General features: G+C 42.9%; 7 protein-coding genes across 7 annotated transcripts; 2 read left to right on the top strand and 5 right to left on the bottom strand.

The window, feature by feature from the left end:
- Positions 1–21: 21 nt before the first annotated feature.
- On the bottom strand, positions 22–2,973 carry LOC131260928 (exocyst complex component 1). The gene is made up of 3 exons (XM_058262790.1): positions 1,116–2,973; positions 530–1,040; positions 22–463 (listed from the first exon to the last, which is right to left on the bottom strand). The coding sequence occupies exons 1-3, from the start codon at positions 2,921–2,923 to the stop codon at positions 116–118; spliced, it is 2,667 nt and encodes an 888-aa protein (XP_058118773.1). The 5' UTR covers positions 2,924–2,973; the 3' UTR covers positions 22–115.
- Positions 2,974–3,682: 709 nt separating this feature from the next.
- Positions 3,683–4,297, bottom strand: LOC131259004 (uncharacterized). Its single transcript, XM_058260411.1, has 3 exons — positions 4,171–4,297; positions 3,892–4,061; positions 3,683–3,817 (listed from the first exon to the last, which is right to left on the bottom strand). Exons 1-3 carry the CDS (start codon positions 4,211–4,213, stop codon positions 3,761–3,763), a joined length of 270 nt encoding a protein of 89 aa, XP_058116394.1. The 5' UTR covers positions 4,214–4,297; the 3' UTR covers positions 3,683–3,760.
- A 1,269-nt stretch (positions 4,298–5,566) lies between these two features.
- Positions 5,567–8,218, top strand: LOC131272024 (major facilitator superfamily domain-containing protein 8-like). The gene is made up of 5 exons (XM_058273632.1): positions 5,567–5,793; positions 6,001–6,220; positions 6,277–6,935; positions 7,010–7,732; positions 7,803–8,218. The coding sequence occupies exons 2-5, from the start codon at positions 6,038–6,040 to the stop codon at positions 7,984–7,986; spliced, it is 1,749 nt and encodes a 582-aa protein (XP_058129615.1). The 5' UTR covers positions 5,567–5,793; positions 6,001–6,037; the 3' UTR covers positions 7,987–8,218.
- A 467-nt stretch (positions 8,219–8,685) lies between these two features.
- Positions 8,686–10,563, top strand: LOC131268315 (major facilitator superfamily domain-containing protein 8-like). The gene is made up of 3 exons (XM_058270807.1): positions 8,686–8,868; positions 8,941–9,590; positions 9,653–10,563. Exons 1-3 carry the CDS (start codon positions 8,686–8,688, stop codon positions 10,305–10,307), a joined length of 1,488 nt encoding a protein of 495 aa, XP_058126790.1. The 3' UTR covers positions 10,308–10,563.
- Positions 10,354–12,356, bottom strand: LOC131268299 (organic cation transporter protein-like). Its single transcript, XM_058270806.1, has 4 exons — positions 12,321–12,356; positions 11,962–12,170; positions 10,769–11,898; positions 10,354–10,706 (listed from the first exon to the last, which is right to left on the bottom strand). The coding sequence occupies exons 2-4, from the start codon at positions 12,123–12,125 to the stop codon at positions 10,354–10,356; spliced, it is 1,647 nt and encodes a 548-aa protein (XP_058126789.1). The 5' UTR covers positions 12,126–12,170; positions 12,321–12,356.
- A 3,309-nt stretch (positions 12,357–15,665) lies between these two features.
- LOC131271329 (histone H1-like) lies at positions 15,666–16,557 on the bottom strand. The gene has a single exon (XM_058272723.1). It carries the CDS (start codon positions 16,468–16,470, stop codon positions 15,733–15,735), a length of 738 nt encoding a protein of 245 aa, XP_058128706.1. The 5' UTR covers positions 16,471–16,557; the 3' UTR covers positions 15,666–15,732.
- Positions 16,558–18,995: 2,438 nt separating this feature from the next.
- On the bottom strand, positions 18,996–19,889 carry LOC131268679 (histone H1-like). Its single transcript, XM_058270934.1, has one exon. It carries the CDS (start codon positions 19,798–19,800, stop codon positions 19,063–19,065), a length of 738 nt encoding a protein of 245 aa, XP_058126917.1. The 5' UTR covers positions 19,801–19,889; the 3' UTR covers positions 18,996–19,062.
- Positions 19,890–26,081: the final 6,192 nt, after the last annotated feature.

The raw sequence follows: 26,081 nt of genomic DNA, 5'->3' as shown, positions 1-26,081 counted from the left end.
TTCATCTGAATGTATGTTAGCTAAACTTTCCATTGGTAGTTTTCATTGCATTAAATACTGGAGTACATGCTTATCCGATATAAAAGATACAATAAACATAACACTTACACTTCACTTAATGTGACTGCGCAATTTCAGAAAAGAAGTCTAATATGTCCTTAATAGTGAATTCGAGAGTTATCATAGAACCAGCGTAACATCGTTGAATCCATTGCTCCAACGAATTGTACTGTGTGATGAACTCCTGTTGCATCGCACGCCAAACGACCTGAAGAAGGTTTTCTTCTTCGCAAAGGTGTTTCTCAACTTTCTTGTACAACTGTTCGAGGCCTTTCTTCACTTCTCGGGCTGGATACAGACTTATCACTTTGCGCAATTCTTGTTTGGAATAAGCCATTTGGTAGCTTATTTCCGTGTCCTTTACTCCCTGCTGCACACGTGCTTGAACGCCTTCGAAAAATTGCTACACGAAAAAACTCAATGTCAATATGCAGATAAAATAAAATATGCGTAGCAATATTTTACTTACATTCAATTTCTCAAGCGGACGTCCAAAATATTTCGTAACATATGCCTTTTGGGCATCGTTGTAACGTGTCTTAGCTTCTTTTCTCAATGGTTCAAGCACTTGAACCTTCAACTGGGACAGGGAAGAGTGCATACGATGATAGTTTTCCATTTTAACAACCTGATGCGGTGTTTTTGGATGCTCTGCGGCGTGAAGAGGGATACGCTCGAATATTGCTTCGACCAACTTGATGTACCATTTGTCCAAATCGTTTCGCCGTTCGGTCTTCTTAAATATACTCTCGGCGGTGGCTGCAAACTCTTCGAAATTTTCAACATAAGGAAGTAATCCACATTTAGAACGTTTGGGAAGCTTAGCGTCTTCAATGGATTGAAGTTGCAATTGCATGAACTTGTCGAAACTCCGCTTCACATGGACTAACGCAGAGGCAAAAGTCATACTCAAGAAAGATTGAGCGTCTTGGGCAGACATCACATGTTGAGTTAAACGCACCAATACGTATAAGGAGTAGCTGTTAAAAAAATATTTTAAAAAAGACAGTAAATTTGTTGGGTGAACCCATAATTTAGTTTCATAAATAACTTACTAGCTATCAAGCTTTTCGAAGCTCAGAATGAAACTGTTAAGTTCTGCCTCCAAGTTGGCAAACAATTCTCCCATCATTTTGCGCACTTCTTCGTTGATTTGACGATCGATTCGGCGTTGGGGTATATTGATTGTCGTATCCAGATCGTCTCTTTGTGCAACGGGTTCGCTGGTGCTGGCATCCAAAGTGGTTTGAGTGTTTTTACCAGTTGGGCTTATCACGTCCAATTGGAAAAAAGCGATACAGAAATGTTGCTCACTCAATGCCACAGGCTCAAGTTCAGCAAGCACTTTTTCCAGAATTGAATCAAACCGTTGTCGTTCGGCTGGTTCTGCGCCCGGTGCCCATTGCTCTCTGTTAATGCCGAGAATACCGTACGGTTGGGTCGGTTGTTTGTTCGATTGAGGTCCAATTTTCAACTTGTTACTCATTGCGTTACTGGGAATGTCTTCCCGCGATCCCAAACGTTTGAATGCCAATGTCTGCCTAGCGTTTTCAAAAAACAAACGTATGTCACGATCGTACACTTTGCTCAACGAAGCGTTGTATACTTTGATCAACGCATCGTATGCCTTGCGATCCATCGTTTTCATCCAGTGCATTAGTTCCAAAAAGGCTAACAGTTCCTTATGTACGTTTTGGTGCTTGGGAAGTGAAAGATCATTTGTATGCAGGGCTTGAGCATCCCCTAAGTTTCCGAGATGTATAAATAGATTATTCAAGTGCCGACTGATTGTTTGTGAAAATTTAGCCTTCCATTTTTCGAACCGTTTTCTTTGATCTTGAACAGCAGTTAGCTGCAGCAGGGTCGGATCGATGTCGCTATTCATAGCCATTTGCAAGGCTTTTCCCGCGGCAATTGCAGCGGACAATCCTTTTGGTGTCAAGTCGGTATCGGTGAGTGCTAGCTGATGAGTATGCGGCAAGTCCAACTGCATAACGACCTTTTCTAGTTCCTGGAGCAGCCGTACATTGTTGGTGTTTGCAATCTCTATCATTTGATTTTTTTCACCCATCTTTTCCATGGTATCCCGAACATGGCAGAGGATTTCATCGTAAGCATCTAGCCTCTTTTCGACTTTCTCTGCCTCGTTGATCGCTTCCTCTATGCGGACCATTAACATGTTAACCTGCTTCTCCGAGGCAAGAACACTTTGTATGTTGGCTCCATCGAGCTGCAGCAGATTGTGACTCAAGTCGTCCATAAATAGTTCCGCATTACTGATAGCGTAGTCACATTCAGATATCAATTTTATCAGATTAACCTCTTCCTTCTCGGTAAGTGCATGAAATTCTTCATTCTCGAATTCTTCCAGGTCTTCTTCGCCGTGACCATCACGGTCGCTAGTATCAAACTTCCCATCCGCCTTTTTCTCGGGAGAATTTTCCGTAAGCCACTGCTTGGGAAGATTTTTAAATTCAGCCCTTACGCCCACAGCGCAGTACCTATTGATTTGTTTCCACAGGACCGAAATAAAGTTCTGACGTTCATGCAAATTTGCTGCAAACCATCGATAGGGCTTATCCACAATCATATCAAAGTCGTGCGTGTCAGTAGCTTCGTTTCGTCCATCGATGCATTTTATCTCCTCGAGGGTCCAACTTCGCTTTTTCTTATAAACACCCTTTTCATATTGTTTTATCTGACAAACACTGACGACAACACTTGGCTTCGTGGTGGATACAATACACAAATAAGAACTCTTTTTTCTCTTCAGCAATTTGCTAACATTGCACACCGACAGGATCCGTTCATCTAGTGCATCGAAGACTTCTTTTTGGAAAATGTATTTAATTCCTGCAGCCATTATTACTGATTTTCAATTGTTTTAACTAGAAAAACGTAGAATAAGTGGAAAGAACGTTAACCAAAACAGAGTGAGGTGTCAGTGTCACAACTTGAACCATGAACTTTTTAGACTGTGGTGAAGTAACCACCAGCATGTTGACAGTCGGATAAGGTTTACGTTTGAGCGACTGCAATAATCAAATCCATCACGACAAAATACAGAGAGGCAAATTAACATGCATGTTTTGCTAAATGACGAAACAAACGGGCTTGCTATCTTTGGCAAGTTTTCATCTAAGAGATTGCGATAACACTTAGAGAGGCAAAAACGTACTGGTGCTATTAAAAATGATTCACGTTTTTTAATTATTCCACTTCAGGTGCTTTGCAGCGTAGAGAGGATTGTCTGTAGTTCTTTGTTTATATCCATCACAACCATTTAAGAGCCACACAAATTATAGCTTTATGCAGAACAAACCAGATCTTTAACATGTTCCACCATCAACACAAATATTTGGAAAAGAGTAATAATCTAAATGCTTTGAGGAACGTAAACAATACTCAACCATATAGCAAATCTTTCCACGAGCGACAGGAAACCTCCTCGGCAGTGTCGTTTTGAATCCCCATTCTCTTATCTTCATCTGTACGAGACCCTTTCTATAATCCAGTACTCCTTTTACTAGAATTATTGCTAGATTCGGAACATTTTTCAAACACCTTAAACTTCACCCTTCGGACATTATGCTGCAGATGATATCAAATCATACGCTTCCTTGAAATGCTTCAACCCGTTTTATTCTGATTCACATGGATCATCATATGTTTGCGATCTTACAACCCAGTGACATGTTTTTTAATCCAAGCTTTTTGGCGGGTTATAATTCAAGAAGAGCAATCCACTTTCCTTCACCTGCAAAAGAGTTCAATGAAGTGATCAAATTACTCTACATCGATGGTATTTTACATGGTTAAAGTTGGACTTACCACCGTAAGAGTGATTCCAAAGACGACTATGCCAGCGGCTAAAACCGTGTTATAGACACGGTTTTTGCGGCGGTGTTCCTCGAAGAAATCCCCTTCCGGAACGGGCATGTCGTTCATTGTGTACACACGGAAATTGCTCGGTCCGTGGTAGCCACGGCTCAGGAAGGCGGCTGAAAAACATTCCACCCAAGATAAGTTATGTAACGGATAAGAGTCACCATAATTAAGCCAATGACTATTTTTTCCCAGCTTGTACTTAATAACAGCTGATATAATTACCATTCCGGATGGCCAAATTTGCAATTGGACGAACAGACTGCATTTTATTTCGGTCACAAGGTTATGCAAAAACTACTTCAACTGAGCCTCGTAATTTGACAAGCAATCACGATACCGGAGGAACTTTTGACCAAAATGATTATATAGTGAGGTCTGTTCATCCCGAACCAGATCCGTTTATTAACCCATTTTGCTTTTGCCCGTGCCATGATTTGTTTAGCCGATAGTGTTTATCCATGGGGGACTAAGAGAGTAGTAAATTTAATGGGTTTTTACAGCAGCAGATAACAGCAAATAAATTATTTTATTATTTTTCCACCACCGTACGGTAAAATCGTGCGACAGCTTGCAGCATAAATCCCATACATTTTCGCCTATCAAAAGCTGACACTGTAAAGAAATGACACCAACCTAAGTCCCCAGGCCGATTCCTTGTCGAATAAATCTCAAATCTCATTCATTTCCGCATCGAATAAATATGAAAATCCCAACCACCGAAAAAACTTTGGTAAAAATATCAATTAAAACTGAGTTTCATAACTGAATGACATTTTTCAAGGCTAGAAATAAGTAGTACAACGAAAAATCCTATGTTTCGTGGAGAATATTGCTCGTTTTGTCCAAGGTGTATAAATTAGAAGGTGAAGTCGTCCAGTGTAAAATGACATTTCATGACTTGACATGACACTTCTGCGGTATTCATATGGGTTTTGAGGGGGGGTATCGGAAAAGGATTGGGCTTTTGACATAACTCTTCTCAAATATGGCACCCCTTCCAAAGCGACATAAAGTCACCTTCTATATTTATACACCTTGCGTTTTGTCCGCGTTTGTGTTTCGGTTTGTTTACGTTTTGTCCAGCTGTCGGCTTGTTTTCGTTTCGAATTGACAATTGACAAGAGCTAGCGCGACGCTGCGTTTTTCGCTGTTTCTACACTAGCGCGATTTGTGCGACATTTTTTTGTATGGAGTTCTGCCGCCTGTAATTTCAAATGTAGAAGCGCCAAACTCACTCAGGGTGCATAAAATACGTAGCTAAACAAATATCATGCATTACTTCCTCAAAATTCAACAAAAAATTTTCGCCGAGTTTGCGCCCCATTTCGATACATATTTCCACATACTCCCCTACCTCTGTCGCGCTTGGCTTGCGCGATTGTTCTGCCGAAACTGGGCTACTTTTGAAACGGAACGTCGCGCTGCAGTGTGGACCCCGAGTAAGAATCGGACTAACAGACCTACCAATCCAGTTCCGGCGTTGCATCTCTAGTGAGTAGTGCCGCGCGTTGCTTTGAGCGAACTCTTGCGCATCAATCGTCGTATTTGTCAAACACAGCTTATGAACTAGATTTTGTTTGTAGTTTTTAGTGTTGTTTATAAATAAAAGTTATGAATGGATTATTAACCTGTTTTAGGCCCTCATCTGTTCTTATCGTCTGTTCTTATCATTGATGATAACACCATCATACACGTCGATGTAACTTTGGTTAAATAATGTTCTTCGAAATCGTGTAGCTTTGTTATCATGTATGATCGTGTGCAGTTTACATAATTTTATTTCGCGTTGTTTGAACTCGATTTGTCTTCGGTCGTTTGCCCATAAAAGTTCAATTGCTAAGAAAAGTTAGTTTTCCTACACAGAGTCGTATTTTCCGATAAATTGCAAAAAATGTGTGATTGCTTGCAGTTTTTATTTGAACAAACGTTTTGCAATGATTGCATTATTTGTTACCAAGACTTTGGTCGATTTCACAAGGAGCAATGATGCAAGCATTGCATGATTTAGTACAAAAATCATTACATTTAACTTCCATTATTTTTTTCTTCCAGAAAAGTCACGTTGTTCATACACATTAGGAACTTAATTATGGACCAGCTGAGGAAATATCTTCTAAAAAAACCGAAAGCCAATGATATGCTCGATGGCCTGGAAACAGAGATCGAATATACCGAAAGGTGGACGTCCGTGCGCATTATATACTATACAATGTTTCTGATGTCGCTTGGATTCAGCATCATACTGACTGGAGTGTGGCCTTATTTGGACAAGGTATGCTACTGCATGATTTTCTATTTATCAACATACTGATGATTTCTCAAACTTAGTTGGACCCACACGCTGGCAAGGAGTTCCTAGGATGGATTGTTGCAGCAAATCCAGTTGGTCAAATGATCTTCAGTCCTCTTATAGGATGGTGGGGCAACAGATTAGGCTCAATTAGATTACCGTTACTCTGCTCTCTAGCCATGTTTTCTATCGCAAGCGGTATCTACTCGTGCTTGGAGCTTTTTTCAAGCCACCAAAAATATTGGATGCTTTATTCGCGCTTTCTCATCGGCGTTAGCTCGTCAAGTGTGGCTGTCTGTCGATCATACCTTTCAGCCGCCACGAAAATGAAGGAACGTACTGGTGCAGTGTCAATGGTATCCCTTGCGCAAACATTGGGATTCATCGTTGGGCCTGTGCTTCAGGGGGCTGTGACACTCTTTGGAGAGGATGGATATCCTCTGCTCAGAAATAAACTACATCTTAATATGTACACTGCCACCGGATGGATCAACGTGTTGATGGGAATTCTCAACTTTTGCCTGTTCCTTCCATTTGTTTTCAAAGAAAAACGCATCGCTGCTCGCGAAGCAATGCTGCAACAAGGCAAGCAATCGGAAAAAGAAACCTGGAAATCAATGAAACCTGATTATTTGTCGGCCTGGACATTAATATTTGCTTTTTTCATACTGGTTTTTAACTTTGTATTTCTCGAAACGTAAGTGCTTTCAATTTATAATGCTATAAAATGATGTTGCTAAAAAATAATTTATGCTTTTATATTTCCCACAGACTTGCCACACCCTTGACAATGGATATGTTTGCATGGACGAAAGCTGAGGCGCTCTATTACATGGCGTGGGTAATGGGAGTGGGTGCCATTCTTGCAAGTGCCATGTTTCTTATGATAGGTCCGTTGTGTAAAAGAATACCGGAGCAACACGTGTTAATTTGGGGGGGCTTTTTCCTAATGGTACTGGGACGAGCGGTTTATATACCGATGAGCGACAGTCCTCCAAAACTAGCCATTCCCGATAACCAAACTCTTTTATTGGCGGAACAAGAATATTCATCACCCTACGTGTACGGTTCCAATTTTACGAATGTTTATTCGAACCTAACAAGAGTTGATTTTGACTCTGCTGATCCACTCTCCACAAAGGCACCAGCTTCAGCTTCAACGACAACATCACAGGATTTGTTGGGCTGTCCTCCGGCGCAAGAGTGGTGTAAAACTACTCGCGGTATGACAATTTTCCAGTTCCTATTAGGTTACGCCTTTACGGCGATTGGTTATCCGATTGGTGTCACATTGATCACAACTATTTTCTCAAAAGTCCTTGGACCACGTCCGCAAGGAACGTGGATGGGAATAATGACTGGCTCTGGATGCCTCTCGAGAGCACTAGGTCCGGTATTTTTATCTACCATCTACACGAAGTATGGTCTTTATTGGACCTTCGGTACCACGGCAGTAATGATGGCGTTTACCATGCTATGGTTATGGCAAATGAGGTACTAATTTAAATGAATGAATGTTCGAAGCCTTGGTTTTGTTACTAATGAATATTTTCTATTTTCGTAGACGAAGATTGACTCCAATGCAATATGACACAACCTATGCAGACGAAGAACTCACAGTTATGTCTACGAGGAAAGAACAGAGAACTGGAACCGGCGAAGAAGGCGTGGAAATGGATAATGTACCTAACAAAAGCCATAGGGCTGAAAATTGTTTGCGAAATGTTAACGACATCAATCAGAAGTGATATTTTACTGTCCTAATCAAAGAAATTAGTTGCTCAATCTTAAATCATTTCATTTTGCTGTTATGTATTGGCAAAATATGTAGAGAATTGAATGAACGTGACCGGTTGAAATGAAACCAAAAAATCGTTATCGGCATTATTTACAAATAATGTCTAATCCTGTTTCGCAGCAGCGATAACTAGTAGAATTTTTTTACGCAACAATGGAAATAAAAAGTCTGAATTGATAAGAGCTAATGGGATAGAAGCGATTAATCAGCAGCTGATATTGCAAGCGATGAAACGAGGGTGTCCGTGCTGGAGTGAGGCAGAGGTGTTTGCAATCACGAGTGGGAACGTGCCAGCCCTTAGCAAAACAGGTTTGGCGCTTAGTGATGATGCAGTTTACGATGAGTTAGCCTGCTGTGCGGTTCAAATGTGGAGGAAGTGCAAACGATCTATAATTTATGTTCAACCATCGAGGTTTCCGATGCACTGGCGTATACATGCAGTTGTGTTACAAGCCTATAAATCAAAGCTTTCTGTGCTTTCTCCAGGGATAATTGGAAAATATAACCCAATGATCTTGCTTGCCCTTGAGTTATCAAGATCTTGTTTGGGCGGCAATACCTCGCTAAACTAAACTGGCCAATTCCAACTTCGACCAGCAACATAGGCAAAGATTGTGCGCATTCAGCTTTTGCATTTTGACCACGCACGATGGGCTCCATAAAAAGCAGTTTAAGTTTGAAACAACAGGATAAAGATCGCTCAAGTGGCTTGGAGTCCGACGAAGAGTATCGCGACCGATGGATTACAATAAGAGTAGTGTATTTCAGTGGCTTTCTGATGTTCCTTTCGTTTGGCGTGGTCGCAACCGGGCTGTGGCCGTATCTGGAAAACGTGAGATTTATATGCTTAACATTTGGCAAAATCATGGTATTATCATTTCAATGTTTCATTGTTTTCGCTCAGATGGATCCAACGGCAAGGAAAACATTCTTGAGTGCTTTATTTGCTGCTCCACCTGCGGGCCAGTTACTTTTTAGCCCACTGATTGGATGGTGTTCGACTAGGTTGTCGTCGATAAGGATTCCGTTCGTGCTGTTGACTGTTTTGTTTATACTCGCCAACGGCCTGTACAGTGTGATAGAGCTATTTCCCGTGCCGTATCGAAAGTTTGTGATGTTATTTTCCCGATTCATGTTTGGCATTGCAACGTCCATCAATACGCTAAGTCGAGCTTACCTTTCAACGGCCACTAAAATGTGCGAACGTACTCAGGCCATATCGATGAGTTCGTTTGCCCAAACACTTGGTCTAGCTGTTGGGCCTATCATCCCAGCATCGGTATCAGCTGTTGGTGAGGTTGGGTTCACAATATGTGGTGTTCGGTTCAACATGTACACATTGGGTGGATGGATTTGTGCTGCGGTCGGTGCGGTTTACATTATTTTTTTAAATCCATCCTACTTCAAACACTGCAACATCGCTGCAAAAGAGGCTTTGCGGAAATGTGGTGGTACAGTTGAGAAGGATACCCGGCAACCGTTGAACTTCTTTTCTATCTGGATGATCATGTTAAGCTATGGAGTTTTAATGTTCTTCTATGTGTTATTTCAAGCGTAAGTATCATAAATAATCTTGCGTTATGTAGTAACAATCACCTAATATAATTTCTTTTCAGGGTAATTTCGCCAATTTCGCTCGATCAATTCGCCTGGAGCCACGAGCAGTCGCTGTTTTACTTAGGAATTTTACTCCCCAGCGGAACTGCATGCTCTTGCGTAGTGTTTTTACTTCTACCTCAGCTGTGCCAACGGTTTAGTGAGCACAACGTGTTTGTATATTTCGCCATGCTGCCTCTATTCCTTAGTCAAATTGTAATGATCCCGATAGGCTCCAACAAAATTCAAATAGCAGTGCCACAAAATGGAAGTGATACAGGACCAACAAACGGATGTTCGATTTCACAGGAATGGTGCAACAGTGTACCATCCATAAACCACTATCAGCTCGTTGTTTCCTATGCCCTGCTTTGTATTTCATTTTCGGTAGGAATTGCGATTAGTCAAACGATACTTTCGAAACATCTTGGTACTAGACCCCAGGGAAATTGGATGGCCCTTTACACGAGCATTGGTGGTATTATGCGTATCATTGGACCTGGGGGCGTTATGATATATGTTAGTCTTGGCACGTACTGGTTGTTCGGACTAGGCTCAGCTGTGTCAGGACTTGTACTCATGTGGGTATGGATGTGTAAAGGACATTTGCGATATTCAAAGAAGTCGATTGTAGCAGCAGAGGTGCAGTTGATGTTGATCCAACCAAAACAATGAGATTCACATAGATTGTAGAACACATACACAACTATTTTATTCAAAATCATTTACTCGTCGCTTGATGTGAGTCATTTTTGTTTTCCATAGCCATGGCCTCATCGAGTGTGTCAGGAAGATCAGTATTAAGCGTTTCAGGAAATTGGAGAATTGCAATACCGGAAGTAATGCCGAGGCAGCCGAAAAGTATCATTGGAAGGGGCTCCCAGAATTTTGATAACAGTGGCGTTTGCGGTGCTACCATCGATCCAATACGGCCAAACATAGAGCATGTCGATAGAAGACTTTGGCGTAGGTTAGTTGGAAAAATCTCCACTGTATAAATGTATAGTGTTCCGAAAGACATGGTGATGCATAGTTTACTGAGTAGGAATAGCGCCAGATTAAGCTGTGGAACATCTGAAAATAAGTCATATTTTTTTAATTAACAAAAAAAGAACAAAATGTTCAAAAAATCTTACCTGCACCAGCAATGAACACCGAAACAATGCAAAACAGTCCACTACCTATAAGTGTGGTGAAAAGAGTTTTTTTTCGTCCAAACCGATCCAGGATTAGCTGCATGAGAAAGAATCCAGGCAATTCAACAAGTGATACGAGGATGAAGTTGAGGTACTTATTGCCGGATAGAGATACTGAGTTGAGGCTCAGCCCGAAATAAACCATTGTGTTAGTGAGCCAACAAAAAGAACAATTTACGACACGCAGCACAAGTCCACGAGTGGCGAAGGCTTCACGCACCAATTGTGTAAAGGGTTTACTGTTCTCCATTTCTGCACTGCACTCGTCATCGCTTTTGTTGCAGAAGCTTTCCACTACCGACGGTGAAAGTTTCTTCCCGTTCAAGTCAGCCGCACGTAATAGGATAGTTAATGCATCCTTTTTTCTGTTTTTTGATAACAACCAGCGTACACTCTCCGCTGTGGTATAAAGCAGGGGTAATGCAATCAACCCGGATATGTACAAAATTCGTAGTAATACTCGCCAGTCACGGAAGTACATAGCCAACAGGCCGAGCAGGGCCTCACCAAAGGAAAAGGCACACGATATAATGTTATTCCCAGTCACACGCATTTTCGGACCAACAAGCTCCAGCGCTAGTATGAACGCCGTCGTATACATGGTTGAACCGATAGCTGGATCAAGGAACTCCATTACGACGAACATTGCATAGCTGGTGGAAAAAGAACGAATCAAACCGAAAATCGCACTTCCAGCGACACTGATCAGCAAAACCCATCGTCTACCAAATCGATCCGAAAAATACCCGGCTATAGGAAGTGCTACAAATTGACCGATATTGTTCACGGTTCCCACCAAGGTAAGTTTCCAGTCATTTTGAGCACATGTAAGGTTGAAATCACGCACAATAGTATTTTCATTTGTTTCAAAAACGAAACGATCACACTGGAGCAAAGTGGAAGAATTTTGTTCATCTTGGGCTATTGTACATTTTTCTGGTAGTGCCGTTTCATTCCAAACAAATTTGTACCGCCAACAATGATCATCATTCTGGGGGACTTGCGTACCATTTAACCATGGAACATCGTAAACTTCCGTTGCGGGATCTTCACACTCCGGAGTCAAGCATCTGTGAAAGAAAATCACGATGAAATAGATTTCTATGCAACTATACTGTTGTGCATGTACAGACCTGTAGTTGAGGTTTCCGGCAGTGAATACGTAGCTCAGCGTGAAGAATGCGTTGAATATTATCGGTAGTATCATCAGCCCATATTGGCGCACTTGGAACAATCCGAACTGACCAATCTCGTGCAACAATCCATCCAGGTCAATGGCATCCTCAGATTGTGTCATAGTTAGTTGTAATACACCGGTTACCACTAATTCTATCTCCCGTTTCTGCGATTTTTTTGATAATGAAAAAGCGTAGTAAGCTTAGTTGTTGGTTTCAACCTAAAAATTGCTTGTTTAAGAGCTAGCGTTGAGGAACGACTGAACGGATCGCGACACATTACGGTAAGAGAACTGGTTAGCTATTTTGGTGTTTACCTTACAAACGTGTTTTTATTTTCTTCTCTAAACAATCGAAACCAAGTGCGCATGCTTGTACGCTGGCGATCGTTCCATTCAACTAACTGACTGATTGTTCAAGTGATTTGATTGAACAAATACTCTGTTTGTGTTAATTGATTTCCATTGATGCAAAAGTGCAAAGGTTGCGTGATGAAGAGAAGGAGATAGTTTGAATCAGTCGCCAGATAATAGCAAAAGCTGCTCTATGCGTGTTAGCGAAAATGAAATAACTAGACAATCATGAAGCATTAAAGATAACGGTTATAGAAATGATAATGCGAAAAGATACTCAACCTCGACATGGTTTCCACAGTGGTATAGCGGAGGAAGTAAATCAGATATGCAATAATTCGAATTAAAGCTCAACATTTCTGGTAAGATCGCAAATGAGGCTTCCTCCAAAATAATTTTTGCCATTTTTTTTTTCATATTTGCACCTGATGGTATGCAATGGATGACGCATAAATACTTTTTCCCCACGCCCTCCACATACCACACCGTTAGGATGAATGTGGGGTCGAATCCGTGTAAAAACATGGTAATATGACCCATTACATACCTACAGGTACATCGTATCACAACATCGTTGGGTACTTTTTTTTTTACATTTGTGTTGCGAAAAAAATGAACTAGTTTGAGGGCGCTACGTTACAAAGCTGCAGCGATTGGAAGCTTTGAGAATTTGAGCTTATTAATCCTATGACAGAAAGTTGTATCTCTATTTTAATATTACAGTTGAAAGAACACAAAACTTTCCTTAAAAAACACTTTATACTAAGGCTAATTACACTAAGTGCATTTATATATCGGGTTGAGGTTAGCATGGGAGTTCCAGTTCGGCAGTGCATCAGACCGGATCGTTAGCAGTGCACGGAGTTCCAGAGGTTATCTTACGTCATGGCCGCATGGTGACGCCGAGCTGGAGCCCAATTCAGATAAATCCTAGCTGCCGCATATCTCGTGCTGTTTTAGTCAACGTGTCCTGACAAACGGAAGGAATTATCCCTCCAGTGGACGGCGGGTGGGCATATGGCTATTATAGCCGGTCCTGAAGGACGAGCCCCTTCATAGGAGTTCGGACAGAGTCGGTACCCCTCTGATTACGAGTAAAGGATCAAATTGTTCGACCTAGCGTACGAGGATATCCCCCGACTCATATAACGAAAGAAGAAAATGGTTAGGATGTAAAACGAAGCCTACTCGAAGGACAGGTACCAAACGTGTTTGCCAAACAAACATATTGACTAGCATCAACAGGCATTCGAGGAGTGTGACAACAGTGTACCCTTATGGGCATTGTTTCAACAATTCTTCAGATTACCAAATCTAGTTGGTCAAAGTCATGTTAGTTCTCGTCAATTATGTTCGTACTTGTCCGATTCTCCCAAACCCCAGCATAGAATGATATGTAATAGCTCTTTTGGAACTTTTTGGTAGCCCTGAAAAGGACTGTTGCTTAAGTTGTACAATCTGGGGCAGCGTCCCACGGCGACGGGAGACCCATTTACTTCTTGGCTGCGGCTTTCTTTGGGGCAGCTGCCTTCTTGGCGGGCGCGGCGGCCTTCTTCGGTTTCGGTGCCTTAGGCTTGGCAGCTGGGGTCTTCGAAAGCTTCTTTCGAAGCTGTTTCGGCACCCATCCGGCAGAAACTTTGTGATACTGCAAGTTGTTCACAAGGATATGACGGATTGTTTCGCTGCTACACACTCCTCCAAGCTTCTCTTCCAAGTCCCTAATTGTCGCACAGCGGTTTTTGAGCATTTCTGCCTCCACTGCTTGAACAATCGCATCCGAGACCGACGGTCGGCCACTTCTCTCCTCGTCGTGAACATTAGTGCGCCCGGAATTGAACTCGCGGCTCCACTTACGCACGTTTTTTATGTCCATACATTTTTCCCCGTAAACTTCAACTAGTTGACGATGGATTTCAATAGGTGCCACCTTTTTCGCACTCAAAAAACGTATTACACAACGCAATTCGCACTTGGACGCTGACGCGAGGGGTAGCTCCATCGTTGACGGCTGCTCAGCCAAGACAGCTGCTCAGCGTGATCCGGCGAAGCTGCAGCTTTGGAGACCTTACTTTATTGTCAGCCCTCGTACTTTCGCTTTGTTTACTTCGTACTTTGCTTGCAAACGGTACGAATGAACTCGCCACCGAACATCGGAGGTGACTCGATTTCGAACTGTCGGAAATACACTCGTGCTGTGCCAAATGTCAAATTCGTTCCTGATGCTGCAAACAAACTCCAAAAATACTGTTTCACTTTTTCACTATTATTTCTCTTACCGTGCTCGCGATATCGAAACTAAATGCTCAGCCCGGTAGTTCATATGTAAAGCTATCGGGAAATATCTATTACAACATGGTGGTAAAGCATCAAAGAAGAGTTTTTCATGTTTCAATCCCCAAATTTGGTGGTGATGAACAGCCAACAAAGATTACTTTCAATTTGATTTTTGTGAGCATATACTGCGTAAAACATACTATGCAGGTACAAACGGATGTCATATTTGTGCTTTGTTTGCTCAATGCTCCTTTTACTACAAGGACTCTGCATTTTGAAGAACTTATTTCACAAAACAGTACCGAACATGGAAATACTTTTCTCGTGTATTGTACTACACATTTTGGTTGGACGTCTGTTATGTGTGAAATTGAAGTTTGTCGTTTCGGGGATCAAGATGCATTAAAATCCCCACAAATCTCGATTACTTTTCTTAGGCTCAACTTTAGAATTCCTTTCATCTATTTTGAACTCTTTTTTGGGGATGTACAGAACCGCATCCACGCAGACCGGAATAGTTCTCAAACAACTCAGTTGAAACTGCCAGTTCAAACTCAAGCTTGCATCGTTTTCAAATACTCCGCCAGAGGACGCTACGCATGCGCTTTGTGCAACATTGAAAGCTTTCAACATGAATCATGCACCCGTGATCCTGTGATCCTCAGAATATCCGATGATATTCGCGAGGAAACGTAGTGTGATCGTCTTGTAGGGATTGAAATCGTATTCTGGTGCCATAGTCCTATTCTATTCATCAGGATAAGGTTAGCATGTAAAACGAAGCCTACTCGAAGGACAGGTACCAAACGTGCTTGCCAAGGGTAGCCAAACAAACATATTGACTAGCATCAACAGGCATTCGAGGGGTGTGACAACAGTGTACCCTTATGGGCAATGTTTCAACAATTCTTCAGATTACCAAATCTAGTTGGTCAAAGTCATGTTAGTTCTCGTCAATTATGTTCGTACTTGTCCGATTCTCCCAAACCCCAGCATAGAATGATATGTAATAGCTCTTTTGGAACTTTTTGGTAGCCCTGAAAAGGACTGTTGCTTAAGTTGTACAATCTGGGGCAGCGTCCCACGGCGACGGGAGACCCATTTACTTCTTGGCTGCAGCTTTCTTTGGGGCAGCTGCCTTCTTGGCGGGCGCGGCAGCCTTCTTCGGTTTCGGTGCCTTGGGCTTGGCAGCTGGGGTCTTCGAAGGCTTCGTGGACTTCTGCTTCGGAGCTGCTGGCTTCTTGGCCGCCTTCTTGGCAGCATCGGCAGCCTTTGGTTTCTTGGCGGCGGTGGCCGCTTTTGGCTTTTTGGCGGCGGTTGCTGCGGCCTTTGGCTTCTTGGCCGCGGCTCCCTCGGCCTTCTTCGTCACCTTCTTTACCTTCTTCTCTCCGGCTGGCTTCTTGGCAGCGACCTTCTTCTTCTTGTCCGCCGCCGATGCCGACTTCTTCTTGGGAGCGACAGCCTTCTTTTTCTTCTCTACTGGTGGCTTCTTGGCCGCAGCCGACAGCTTGAACGAACCCGACGCTCCGGTTCCCTTGGTCTGCACCAGCTTACCGCTGGCCACTCCGCTCTTCAGGGCCTTCTTGAAGAAGGTCGCCAGCTTGGTCACGTCGGCCTTGTAGTTGGCTGCCACGTACTTCTTGATCGCTTGCAGCGACGATCCGTTGCGCTCGTTCAACGCCTTCACCGCTGCCAGCACCATCTCGTTGACCGGAGGATGGGCAGCTGGCGCCTTTGGCTTCTTGGGTCCGGCGGCCGCTTTGGGCTTCTTCGGCGACTTGGCCACGGCTGCTGGTGCGGTTGCTGCGGCGGCGGGAACTTCCGTTGCTGTATCTGCCATTGTTTTTTCGTTCAAACTTTTGCTTCACTTGATGGTACTTTCGCTTTGTTTACGCTTGTGTTCACTCACACACACTAACGGGATTGCTTTCAAACGGTACGAATGAACTCGCCACCGAACATCGGAGGTGACTCGATTTCGAACTGTCGGAAATACACTCGTGCTGCGCCAAATGTCAAATTCGTTCCTGATGCTGCAAACAAACTCCAAAAATACTGTTTTACTTTTTCATTATTATTTCTCTTACCGTGCTCGCGATATCGAAACTAAATGCTCAGCCCGGTAGCTCATATGTAAAGCTATCGGAATATATCTATTACAATATGGTGGTAAAGCATCAAAGAAGAGTTTTTCATGTATCAATCCCGAAATTTGGTGACGATGACCTGCTCTGTTACGAAATTATTGCAATATTTCTGAGTTACGACAATAGGATGGATGTAAAATACTATTTTTATCATTATTCAGTATATCTTGTTTCATTCAACGAATAAAACAACCTTCTTTGAGGCATTTTAAATAGTAAAATATCGAATCAAAAACTTTCATTCCAGATACAATTTTGGCCGAAACGTCAATTGACCTTTCTCGGGTGCTACAACGTAATGATCTTTTGATATTTGTTTTATTATGATTTAACTCATTGAATGTTCTTATTCGGTACTTATAAGACTATAAAAGACATAAGTTTTTGTTTTGTATATTTATTTTTGGTATGATAAGCATTTTTTACTCATATTCCATAGGGCATGTTTCTGTGGGTTGCATGACGTTTACGATCCGTTCCCAGTGTCGTCATTGGCGTTCAGAAGAAACGTCAAACTTTCTGACGCCAGTTTTGTATAGCATGCATATTATTTATCGAACGCTAAATATGAAGGAATTTTACCAAAATGGATACCAATTGCAGCTTTCAGTGTATTTTGAGGTGTTCTCATTACGAATCGATGGATCAACGAGTCTGTTCTTCCAAAGGGTACATGCATACTTCGCAATGTATGCATGGCTTGGCGAACTTGCCTTAACATGGAATTTTACAATAAATTAATACAATTCTTTGAAACATAAGCTAGTTGGAGTACAATTAGTTTGGCTCGGGCAATCGTAAAATTTAAATTATCACAGACTGAAATGATTATTGTATGATTGTACCGATGTATGATAATATTACTCTGATCAACATGGCCATTAGGTGATGCGCAGTAATCATTGATGATTGTATCTACTCGGGAACAAATGTTGTATGTTTTCATGTTGAGCAAATGCTCCCAGCTATTGGGTGAATATCGTTGTATATAAGGAATTTAAGATGGAAAATAAAGTTGAAGAAAGCCAAACCGCTCGTAAGGGTCGAGCAAAAACGTGCGAGCATAATTATGTTGAGAAGGTCAGCATGGTACATATTATGAATTTAGCGAAACTTAACCTAGTGTTATAGTTTCTAACATTACGAGGTCATGTTTCGCGCATAAAGATGAATTAATCGTATGGGACGGTAATGCTAAAAGTGTAACTACTGGGAACCATTTACAGATCATACTGTGAAGGTACCCCTCAGCGGTTACTATAAACCTGCTCATACAAATAAAAATTAAAGAAAAAAATAGATACACAACGACGAAGACGCAAGTAACCAACAAAGATTACTTTCAATTTGATTTTTGTGAGCATATACTGCATAAAACGTACTATGCAGGTACAAACGGATGTCATATTCGTGCTATGTTTGCTCAGTGCTCCTTATACTACAAGGACTCTGCATTTTGAAGAACTTATTTCACAAAACAGTACCGAACATGGAAATACTTTTCTCGTGTATTGTACTACATATTTTGGTTGGACGTCTGTTATATGTGAAGTTGAAGTTTGTCGTTTCGGGGATCAAGATGCATTAAAATCCCCACAAATCTCGATTATTTTTCTTATGCTCAACTTTAGAATTCCTTTCATCTATTTTGAACTCTTTTTTTTTGGATATACAGAACCGCATCCACGCAGACCCGAATAGTTCTGAAACAACTCAGTTGAAACTGCCAGTTCAAACTCAAGCTTGCATCGTTTTTAAATACTCCGCCAGAGGGCGCTACGCATGCGCTTTGTGTAACATTGAAAGCTTTCAACATGAATCATGCACCCGTGATCCTGTGATCCTCCGAATATCCGATTATATTCGCGAGGAAACGTAGTGTGATCGTCTTGTAGGGATTGAAATCGTATTCTGGTGCCATAGTCCTATTCTATTCATCAGGATAAGGTTAGCTTGTAAAACGAAGCCTACTCGAAGGACAGGTACCAAACGTGCTTGCCAAGGGTAGCCAAACAAACATATTGACTAGCATCAACAGGCATTCGAGGGGTGTGACAACAGTGTACCCTTATGGGCAATGTTTCAACAATTCTTCAGATTCCCAAATCTAGTTGGTCAAAGTCATGTTAGTTCTCGTCAATTATGTTCGTACTTGTCCGATTGTCCCAAAACCCAGCATAGAATGATATGTAATAGCTCTTTTGGAACTTTTTGGTAGCCCTGAAAAGGACTGTTGCTTAAGTTGTACAATCTGGGGCAGCGTCCCACGGCGACGGGAGACCCATTTACTTCTTGGCTGCAGCTTTCTTTGGGGCAGCTGCCTTCTTGGCGGGCGCGGCAGCCTTCTTCGGTTTCGGTGCCTTGGGCTTGGCAGCCGGGGTCTTCGAAGGCTTCGTGGACTTCTGCTTCGGAGCTGCTGGCTTCTTGGCCGCCTTCTTGGCAGCATCGGCAGCCTTTGGTTTCTTGGCGGCGGTGGCCGCTTTTGGCTTTTTGGCGGCGGTTGCTGCGGCCTTTGGCTTCTTGGCCGCGGCTCCCTCGGCCTTCTTCGTCACCTTCTTTACCTTCTTCTCTCCGGCTGGCTTCTTGGCAGCGACCTTCTTCTTCTTGTCCGCCGCCGATGCCGACTTCTTCTTGGGAGCGACAGCCTTCTTTTTCTTCTCTACTGGTGGCTTCTTGGCCGCAGCCGACAGCTTGAACGAACCCGACGCTCCGGTTCCCTTGGTCTGCACCAGCTTACCGCTGGCCACTCCGCTCTTCAGGGCCTTCTTGAAGAAGGTCGCCAGCTTGGTCACGTCGGCCTTGTAGTTGGCTGCCACGTACTTCTTGATCGCTTGCAGCGACGATCCGTTGCGCTCGTTCAACGCCTTCACCGCTGCCAGCACCATCTCGTTGACCGGAGGATGGGCAGCTGGCGCCTTTGGCTTCTTGGGTCCGGCGGCCGCCTTGGGCTTCTTCGGCGATTTGGCCACGGCTGCTGGTGCGGCTGCTGCGGCGGCGGGAACTTCCGTTGCTGTATCTGCCATTGTTTTTTCGTTCAAACTTTTGCTTCACTTGATGGTACTTTCGCTTTGTTTACGCTTGTGTTCACTCACACACACTGACGGGATTGCTTTCAAACGGTACGAATGAACTTGCCACCGAACATCGGAGGTGACTCGATTTCGAACTGTCGGAAATACACTCGTGCTGCGCCAAATGTCAAATTCGTTCCTGATGCTGCAAACAAACTCCAAAAATACTGTTTTACTTTTTCTCTATTATTACTCTAACCGTGCTCGCGATATCGAAACTAAATGCTCAGCCCGGTAGCTCATATGTAAAGCTATCGGAATATATCTATTACAATATGGTGGTAAAGCATCAAAGAAGAGTTTTTCATGTTTCAATCCCGAAATTTGGTGACGATGACCTGCTCTGTTACGAAATTATTGCAATATTTCTGAGTTGCGACAATAGGATGGATGTAAAATACTATTTTTATCATTATTCAGTATATCTTGTTTCATTCAACGAATAAAACAACCTTCTTTGAGGCATTTTAAATAGTAAAATATCGAATCAAAAACTTTCATTCCAGATACAATTTTGGCCGAAACGTCAATTGACCTTTCTCGGGTGCTACAACGTAATGATCTTTTGATATTTGTTTTATTATGATTTAACTCATTGAATGTTCTTATTCGGTACTTATAAGACTATAAAAGACATAAGTTTTTGTTTTGTATATTTATTTTTGGTATGATAAGCATTTTTTACTCATATTCCATAGGGCATGTTTCTGTGGGTTGCATGACGTTTACGATCCGTTCCCAGTGTCGTCATTGGTGTTCAGATGATGATGATTTAATAATTTATAGAGGTTTTGAGCCGGGAGGCTTCTTTCACCTCTTTTCTGTAAAAAAACAAAACTATATCTCTTGCATCAAATTAGACATTTTTAGGAATTGGATTAGTTTTACTTCATTTTGCGTTGTAGGAGATAAAATGGTATCGATATTGTTTGAAAGGTTGCAGGCAATTCTCTGTGTAGAGTAGCCGTGGCAGTCGGTAAGAAGATGTTTAGTGGTGATTGTGACTCCGCAGAACTGACAGAGAGGAGGAGGAGATTTTTCTATTTTATGTAAGTGGGTAAGCCTAGTATGGCCGATTCTCAGCCGGGTAAGGATCCTTTGCACTTTACTGCATTGGTTGTCCCTCCACGGTGAGATATCGGTTTTAATGTATCGTAGAAAAGTGGTTTGCTGCTGAGTCCATGTTCTTTGCCATGAATTTTTAATCAAATCGGTAAGCCGGGTATTGAAGTCTCTTTTTGAGAGTAGATCGTTATTAGATGGCGGTGATCGTCTGCCTATGTTTGCCAGCTCATCAGCCAACTCGTTACCGCGGATACCTACGTGTCCTGGGATCCAGCAGAGGGTGACCTGGATGTTATTTGTTCTATGAGAGGAGGCTATTTCTGTAATGGATTGGATGATTGGATCTCTACAAGTACCATTTTCAAGTGCTTGTAGGACGCTGGCACTGTCGGAAAAGATGATGTTGGGGATGTCGGGGCGGATACTTTCCTCTAGCGCTATATTCAGGGCTATAGCTTCGGCTGTAAATATGGATGTGTAATCAGGGAGTTTGATCGAACAGTTATCTATGGATGAGTGGATACCACAGCCGGCTGCCTCACTGAGGACAGATCCGTCGGTGAAAATATGGTGATGATTACTGTATTTGGTATTGATTAAGTTGAGGAAGGTAGCGGAGGCAATGGAGCTATTGCAGCCAGCTTTTAGCTGATCTTTTATGGACCAGTCAATTTTTGGAGGAAGTTGGTACCAAGCACGGGAGTTTAGATGAATTAGATTTGAAATATTTGGAATTGAATTACCAGAAAGAGAAATTAATTCGTTATTTGCTCTAGCTGTAAAAGCGGTTGCATTAATACCTTTTTCTAGGATCCGGGCAGCTGCTGAAACTATTTTGTGGGTGATAATGTGTTTTAGAGGGAGAGTTCCGCTTTCGCAAAGAAGAGAATTGGTAGGGCTGGTTCTAAACGCACCAGAGGAGGCTCTGATGGCGTCGTGATAGAGAGGAGAGATTTTTTTAATGAAAAATTCTGATTCTACCGAGACAATTTCGATACCATATAAGAGTTTGGGCAACAGCCAGTTATTAATGATTTTAGTTAGGGTAGCACGGGAAGCTCTATGGGTTCCCGAGCCTAGCATCCTGAAAAGATTAATTTTAGGTTTAGCATTTTTTGCTAAACTATTAATGTGAGGTTTAAATGTTAGTTTTTTATCAAAAATAACTCCAAGTATCTTAGCTTGAGGGACGTCCGGGATAGCATTGGTTCCAAAGTGAATGGGTAATTTGCGATGGAAGAAACTATTGCAGATGTGCAGGATTTTGCATTTCTCGTGCGATACCTCAAAACCTGTCCATCTGGCCCATTGTTTCACCTTGTCCATTCCCGCTTGGAGGTTTTTTCTGCATATGGATGGAGAGGAGTGGTTGGAAATGAGTATGACGTCGTCTGCATAGACTAGTGGAGTGATGTTCGTAGGGATGGATGAGAAGAGGGATTCTAGACTAATGAGGAAAAGAGTAGGAGATAAGATGGCTCCCTGCGGGACCCCGTTTTCGAGAGAGTGAATTTCCGAGGAGTTGGACCCAATAACAACCTGGAAAGTTCGTTCCGAAAGGAAGGATTGGAGATAATTTGTTAGGTTACCACCAAAACTCCATCTCTGTAGTTGTTCTAAGATAGAGTATCTCCAGGTTCGGTCGAAAGCTTTTGCAAGGTCTATGATGGCGAGATCAATATGTTGTCCATTTTTAACTTCCGATAGATGTTCCTCGAGTGTGGCAAAGTATGTTTCCGTACCAAGGCCACTTCGGAAAGCATGCTGTCCGGGGTCCAAGAGTCCACGGTCTTCCAACTCCTGGGTCAACCTACGGTTAACCATCCTCTCCATAATCTTTCCTATGCAGTTTAATAGTGATATGGGTCTGTAGCTGTCTATGGAATGGGGTGGTTTATCGGGCTTTGGGATCGGTACAATAAAACTGTTTTTCCAGTGGGGAGGGATAGTTCCAGATGACCATATGTTGTTGTATATGGAGAGCAGGGAGTACTTACCAATAGGAGGTAGATTTTTAAGAAGGGGGTATCCAATATTATCAGGGCCGGCCGACTTACCTTTGCACTTGTTAAGTGCCCAGTGGAGTTCAGATAGGGTGAAAGGCTTATTGTACGGAAGGTTTGGGTCACTGTTGAAATGTAGGGGAATAAGTTCGGTGTTGGCTTTATGTTTTAGGAAATTTGTGGGGAAGTTTTCAGAAGCGGAAATTTCGGCAAAATGGGTGGCGAAAGCTTCCGGGGTATCTTCCGCCGGGAGGAAGGAATCATTGGATTTAATGTGAATGGTATGCGGATTTTTATACTTACCTGATAGGATACTAACTCTTCTCCACAGCTCGGCACTTGACATGGTAGGGTTAATATCTTCCACAAAGCTTGCCCAACACTTGTCTTTTTCGGCTTTTACTAAGTCTTTGGCTATTGTGTTTAGGATTTTGTATCTTTCACTTAGCTCATCCACGGGTAAGTTTCTTTGACTGGCTCTGCGGAGCATTCTGAGAGCCTTGCGACGGTTTTTAATAGCAAGCGCTACCTCTTGGTTCCACCATGGCACATTTCGGCGGCCTGGGGTTCCCTTGGTGAGTTTTATGGACCGCTTTGCTGCCTCCAGAATAGCCTCACAGAGCTGTTTTTCGTTAACCGGATTATTTCGGGGAAGTAATTTTTGAAATTCGGATTGGAATTTTTCCCAATTGGCGGTGTCATATTTCCACCTCGCCCTGAGGCGCGGTGGTGGAGGTATAGAGTGGGAGGAGATGAGAAGAGGGTAGTGGTCACTGCCATGTGAGTCGGAGTCTATTGTGAGTTGGAAATTTTGATATGAGTCGGTGGGGAGAACGAAATGGTCTAGCGTGGAGCCAGAACCAGTCCGGGAGCAGAATCTTGCAGCAGTTGCGTTTTGGAAGGTTGAGTAACTGGCTGTATTAAAGATATCATTAATGATTCTTCCACGGGAGTTGGTGTTTCTATTGCCCCAATCCACGTGGGAGGCATTTAGGTCCCCGGTAAGGAAGGTTGGGGTAGGGAGTTGAGAGAGAAGGTTTGGAAGGTGTTCATGGACGTCTGCATTAGAAAGGGAATTTGGAGGAAGGTAGATGGAGACGAAGGTGGCAGGAAAAGGGGTGCTAATTTTGGCTGCGGAGAAGGGAAGTGGGGATTGAAATTGGCAAGGAGAGGACGGTATGGTTTTTGAAATTCCGATCGCTGTGCTTTGGTGTGAATTTAAGGAGGAAAAGGAGGTGTACCAGTTATATTTGTTCAGTGGAAAAGATTGAGGGATAGAAGGAGAGAGCGTTTCTTGGAGGGAGATGACAGTAGGGTTGTGCTTGTTGATCAGGATTTTAAGGTTGTCAATATTGCTTTTCAAGCTACGGATATTCCAGGAGAGTAGAAAGGTAGCGGTTGCGTTTGGTAAGGTCGTATTTGGATCCATTTGGGGAAAAAAGGTTTGATAAGATAGTGGTGTTTTTCCGAGATGTCAGTGGGGGTTTATTTGGAGTTTTTCTTATTTTTTTTCTTTGGAGCTTTGGTTTTCGGGGGCGATGTGGCGGTCGGATTTTTCAGGTAAATCGAGGGGTTGGTCTTGTTCATAGCGGTGAGGTCTTCTTCGGAGGAGGGGCTGCTAATCGTTCTCTTCCGGGAGTTTGCGGAAGCGACCGTGGACATAGAGGCGTCCGAGCCATGTTGGGAAGCGGAGTCGGAATCATTTTCAGTGTCTGGGTCAGAGCTGTAGGTATTTATTGAGGTTTCATGGCCTTGAGTTACGGAGTTATTTGTTGGGGTTGTGGTTGTGGCTTTTTGTTCCTCTTTGTTTGTAATTAGTTTTTTGAGAAGTTGGTGTTGCTTCTCTACTTTTGCACTCATCTCCTTTAATTGGGAGGTTAGGATTGTGATAGTTTTATTAGCTTCTGCTAGTGCAGCTTCCAATGCGGATGTATTGTTTACCATTACTTGATTGGATGTAGCTTGCGCGTAGGTAATCCGGGATTGCACTGTGCTTTTGTGCAGATTGCTTTTAACAGCTATTCTTGCTTCCCCGAACGAGACATTGTGATCTACTTTGTATTTAATAACTTCAGTTTCATTTTGGTATATGGGGCAAATCCGTGAGTAGCTACTGTGGTTACCCTTACAGTTTTTGCACAAAAATTCCTCGGTGCAGGTTCCGTGTGCAGGGGAGCCGCAGGTGTAGCAAGTGTGTCCGTTTTTGCATCTCAGTCTGGTGTGGCCAAAACTGGAGCAATTGAAGCATTGCATCGGCTTAGGGTAGTACGGTCGGGTAGCGATTTGAATCGGGCCGACGCGGATGTGGCTCGGGACACGGGTAGCAGTGATCCGAAGTAGTATGGAGTTTGTGGGAACGTAATTTTCATTTACCTTACGGGTAAATCTTTTGACAAAGGTTACGTTCTGCTCTTTTAAGTTCGAAAGGATGGTCTCGTCGTTAAGCTCTTTGAGCTCAGGGGCGAAAATTACACACTGTATACTGTTGAGCGTTTTGTGGTGTGCTATTTGCACGGAGGTTCCATCGATAAGCTTTCTCAGGGATAGAAGCTTTGCGCATTGATTCTTGTTCCGGATTTTCAGGAGATACTGCTCTCCTCCATTGAGGCACTTACCTGCTTCCGTTAACTTACCTGCACAATTCTCCAGAGACTTGCCGATAATGAATGGATTTTTAGGTAGGGAAGCGCCTTCGGCTGCTTCTAGAACTAAAAACGTGAAGTCATCCGATAGGGATCCGAACCAATCCGGAGGAGTATTATCCCTACCCGAAGGGGTAGAGGGGTCCCCCCTGTTAGTAGGAGGGTCCGGCATGTTGCCGGGTTAGCCTAAACTAACACTAACCTAAATAACAAAATTACAATAGGGCACTACGATAGAATAATTCGGTACTTAAGTAATAATATTAAAAAACACTACAATTCTAACGAAAGCGGGAGAAACACGGGTAAATTCGATCGAGGTGAACTTTTCAACACTGGTTGGGTCAAAACCCTTTGTTTTCACATCCAGCGAAAGCGCAAAGCGCAAAACGCAAAAAGCCGGATTGCTCCGACCGAGCGTTTCTTGTTTGAGCCTGTTCGCACTGTCGCTTGGTTATACACTTGAACTCACTCACACTTGTATGAAATGGGAAAGATTGTATTCAATACTCTTCAGCTCGCT

This window comes from Anopheles coustani, chromosome 3 (assembly GCF_943734705.1).
Source record: "Anopheles coustani chromosome 3, idAnoCousDA_361_x.2, whole genome shotgun sequence".
Taxonomy (NCBI): domain Eukaryota; kingdom Metazoa; phylum Arthropoda; class Insecta; order Diptera; family Culicidae; genus Anopheles; species Anopheles coustani.
Note: the sequence above shows the minus strand (reverse complement) of the source record. Positions and strands in the feature narration are given on the sequence as shown.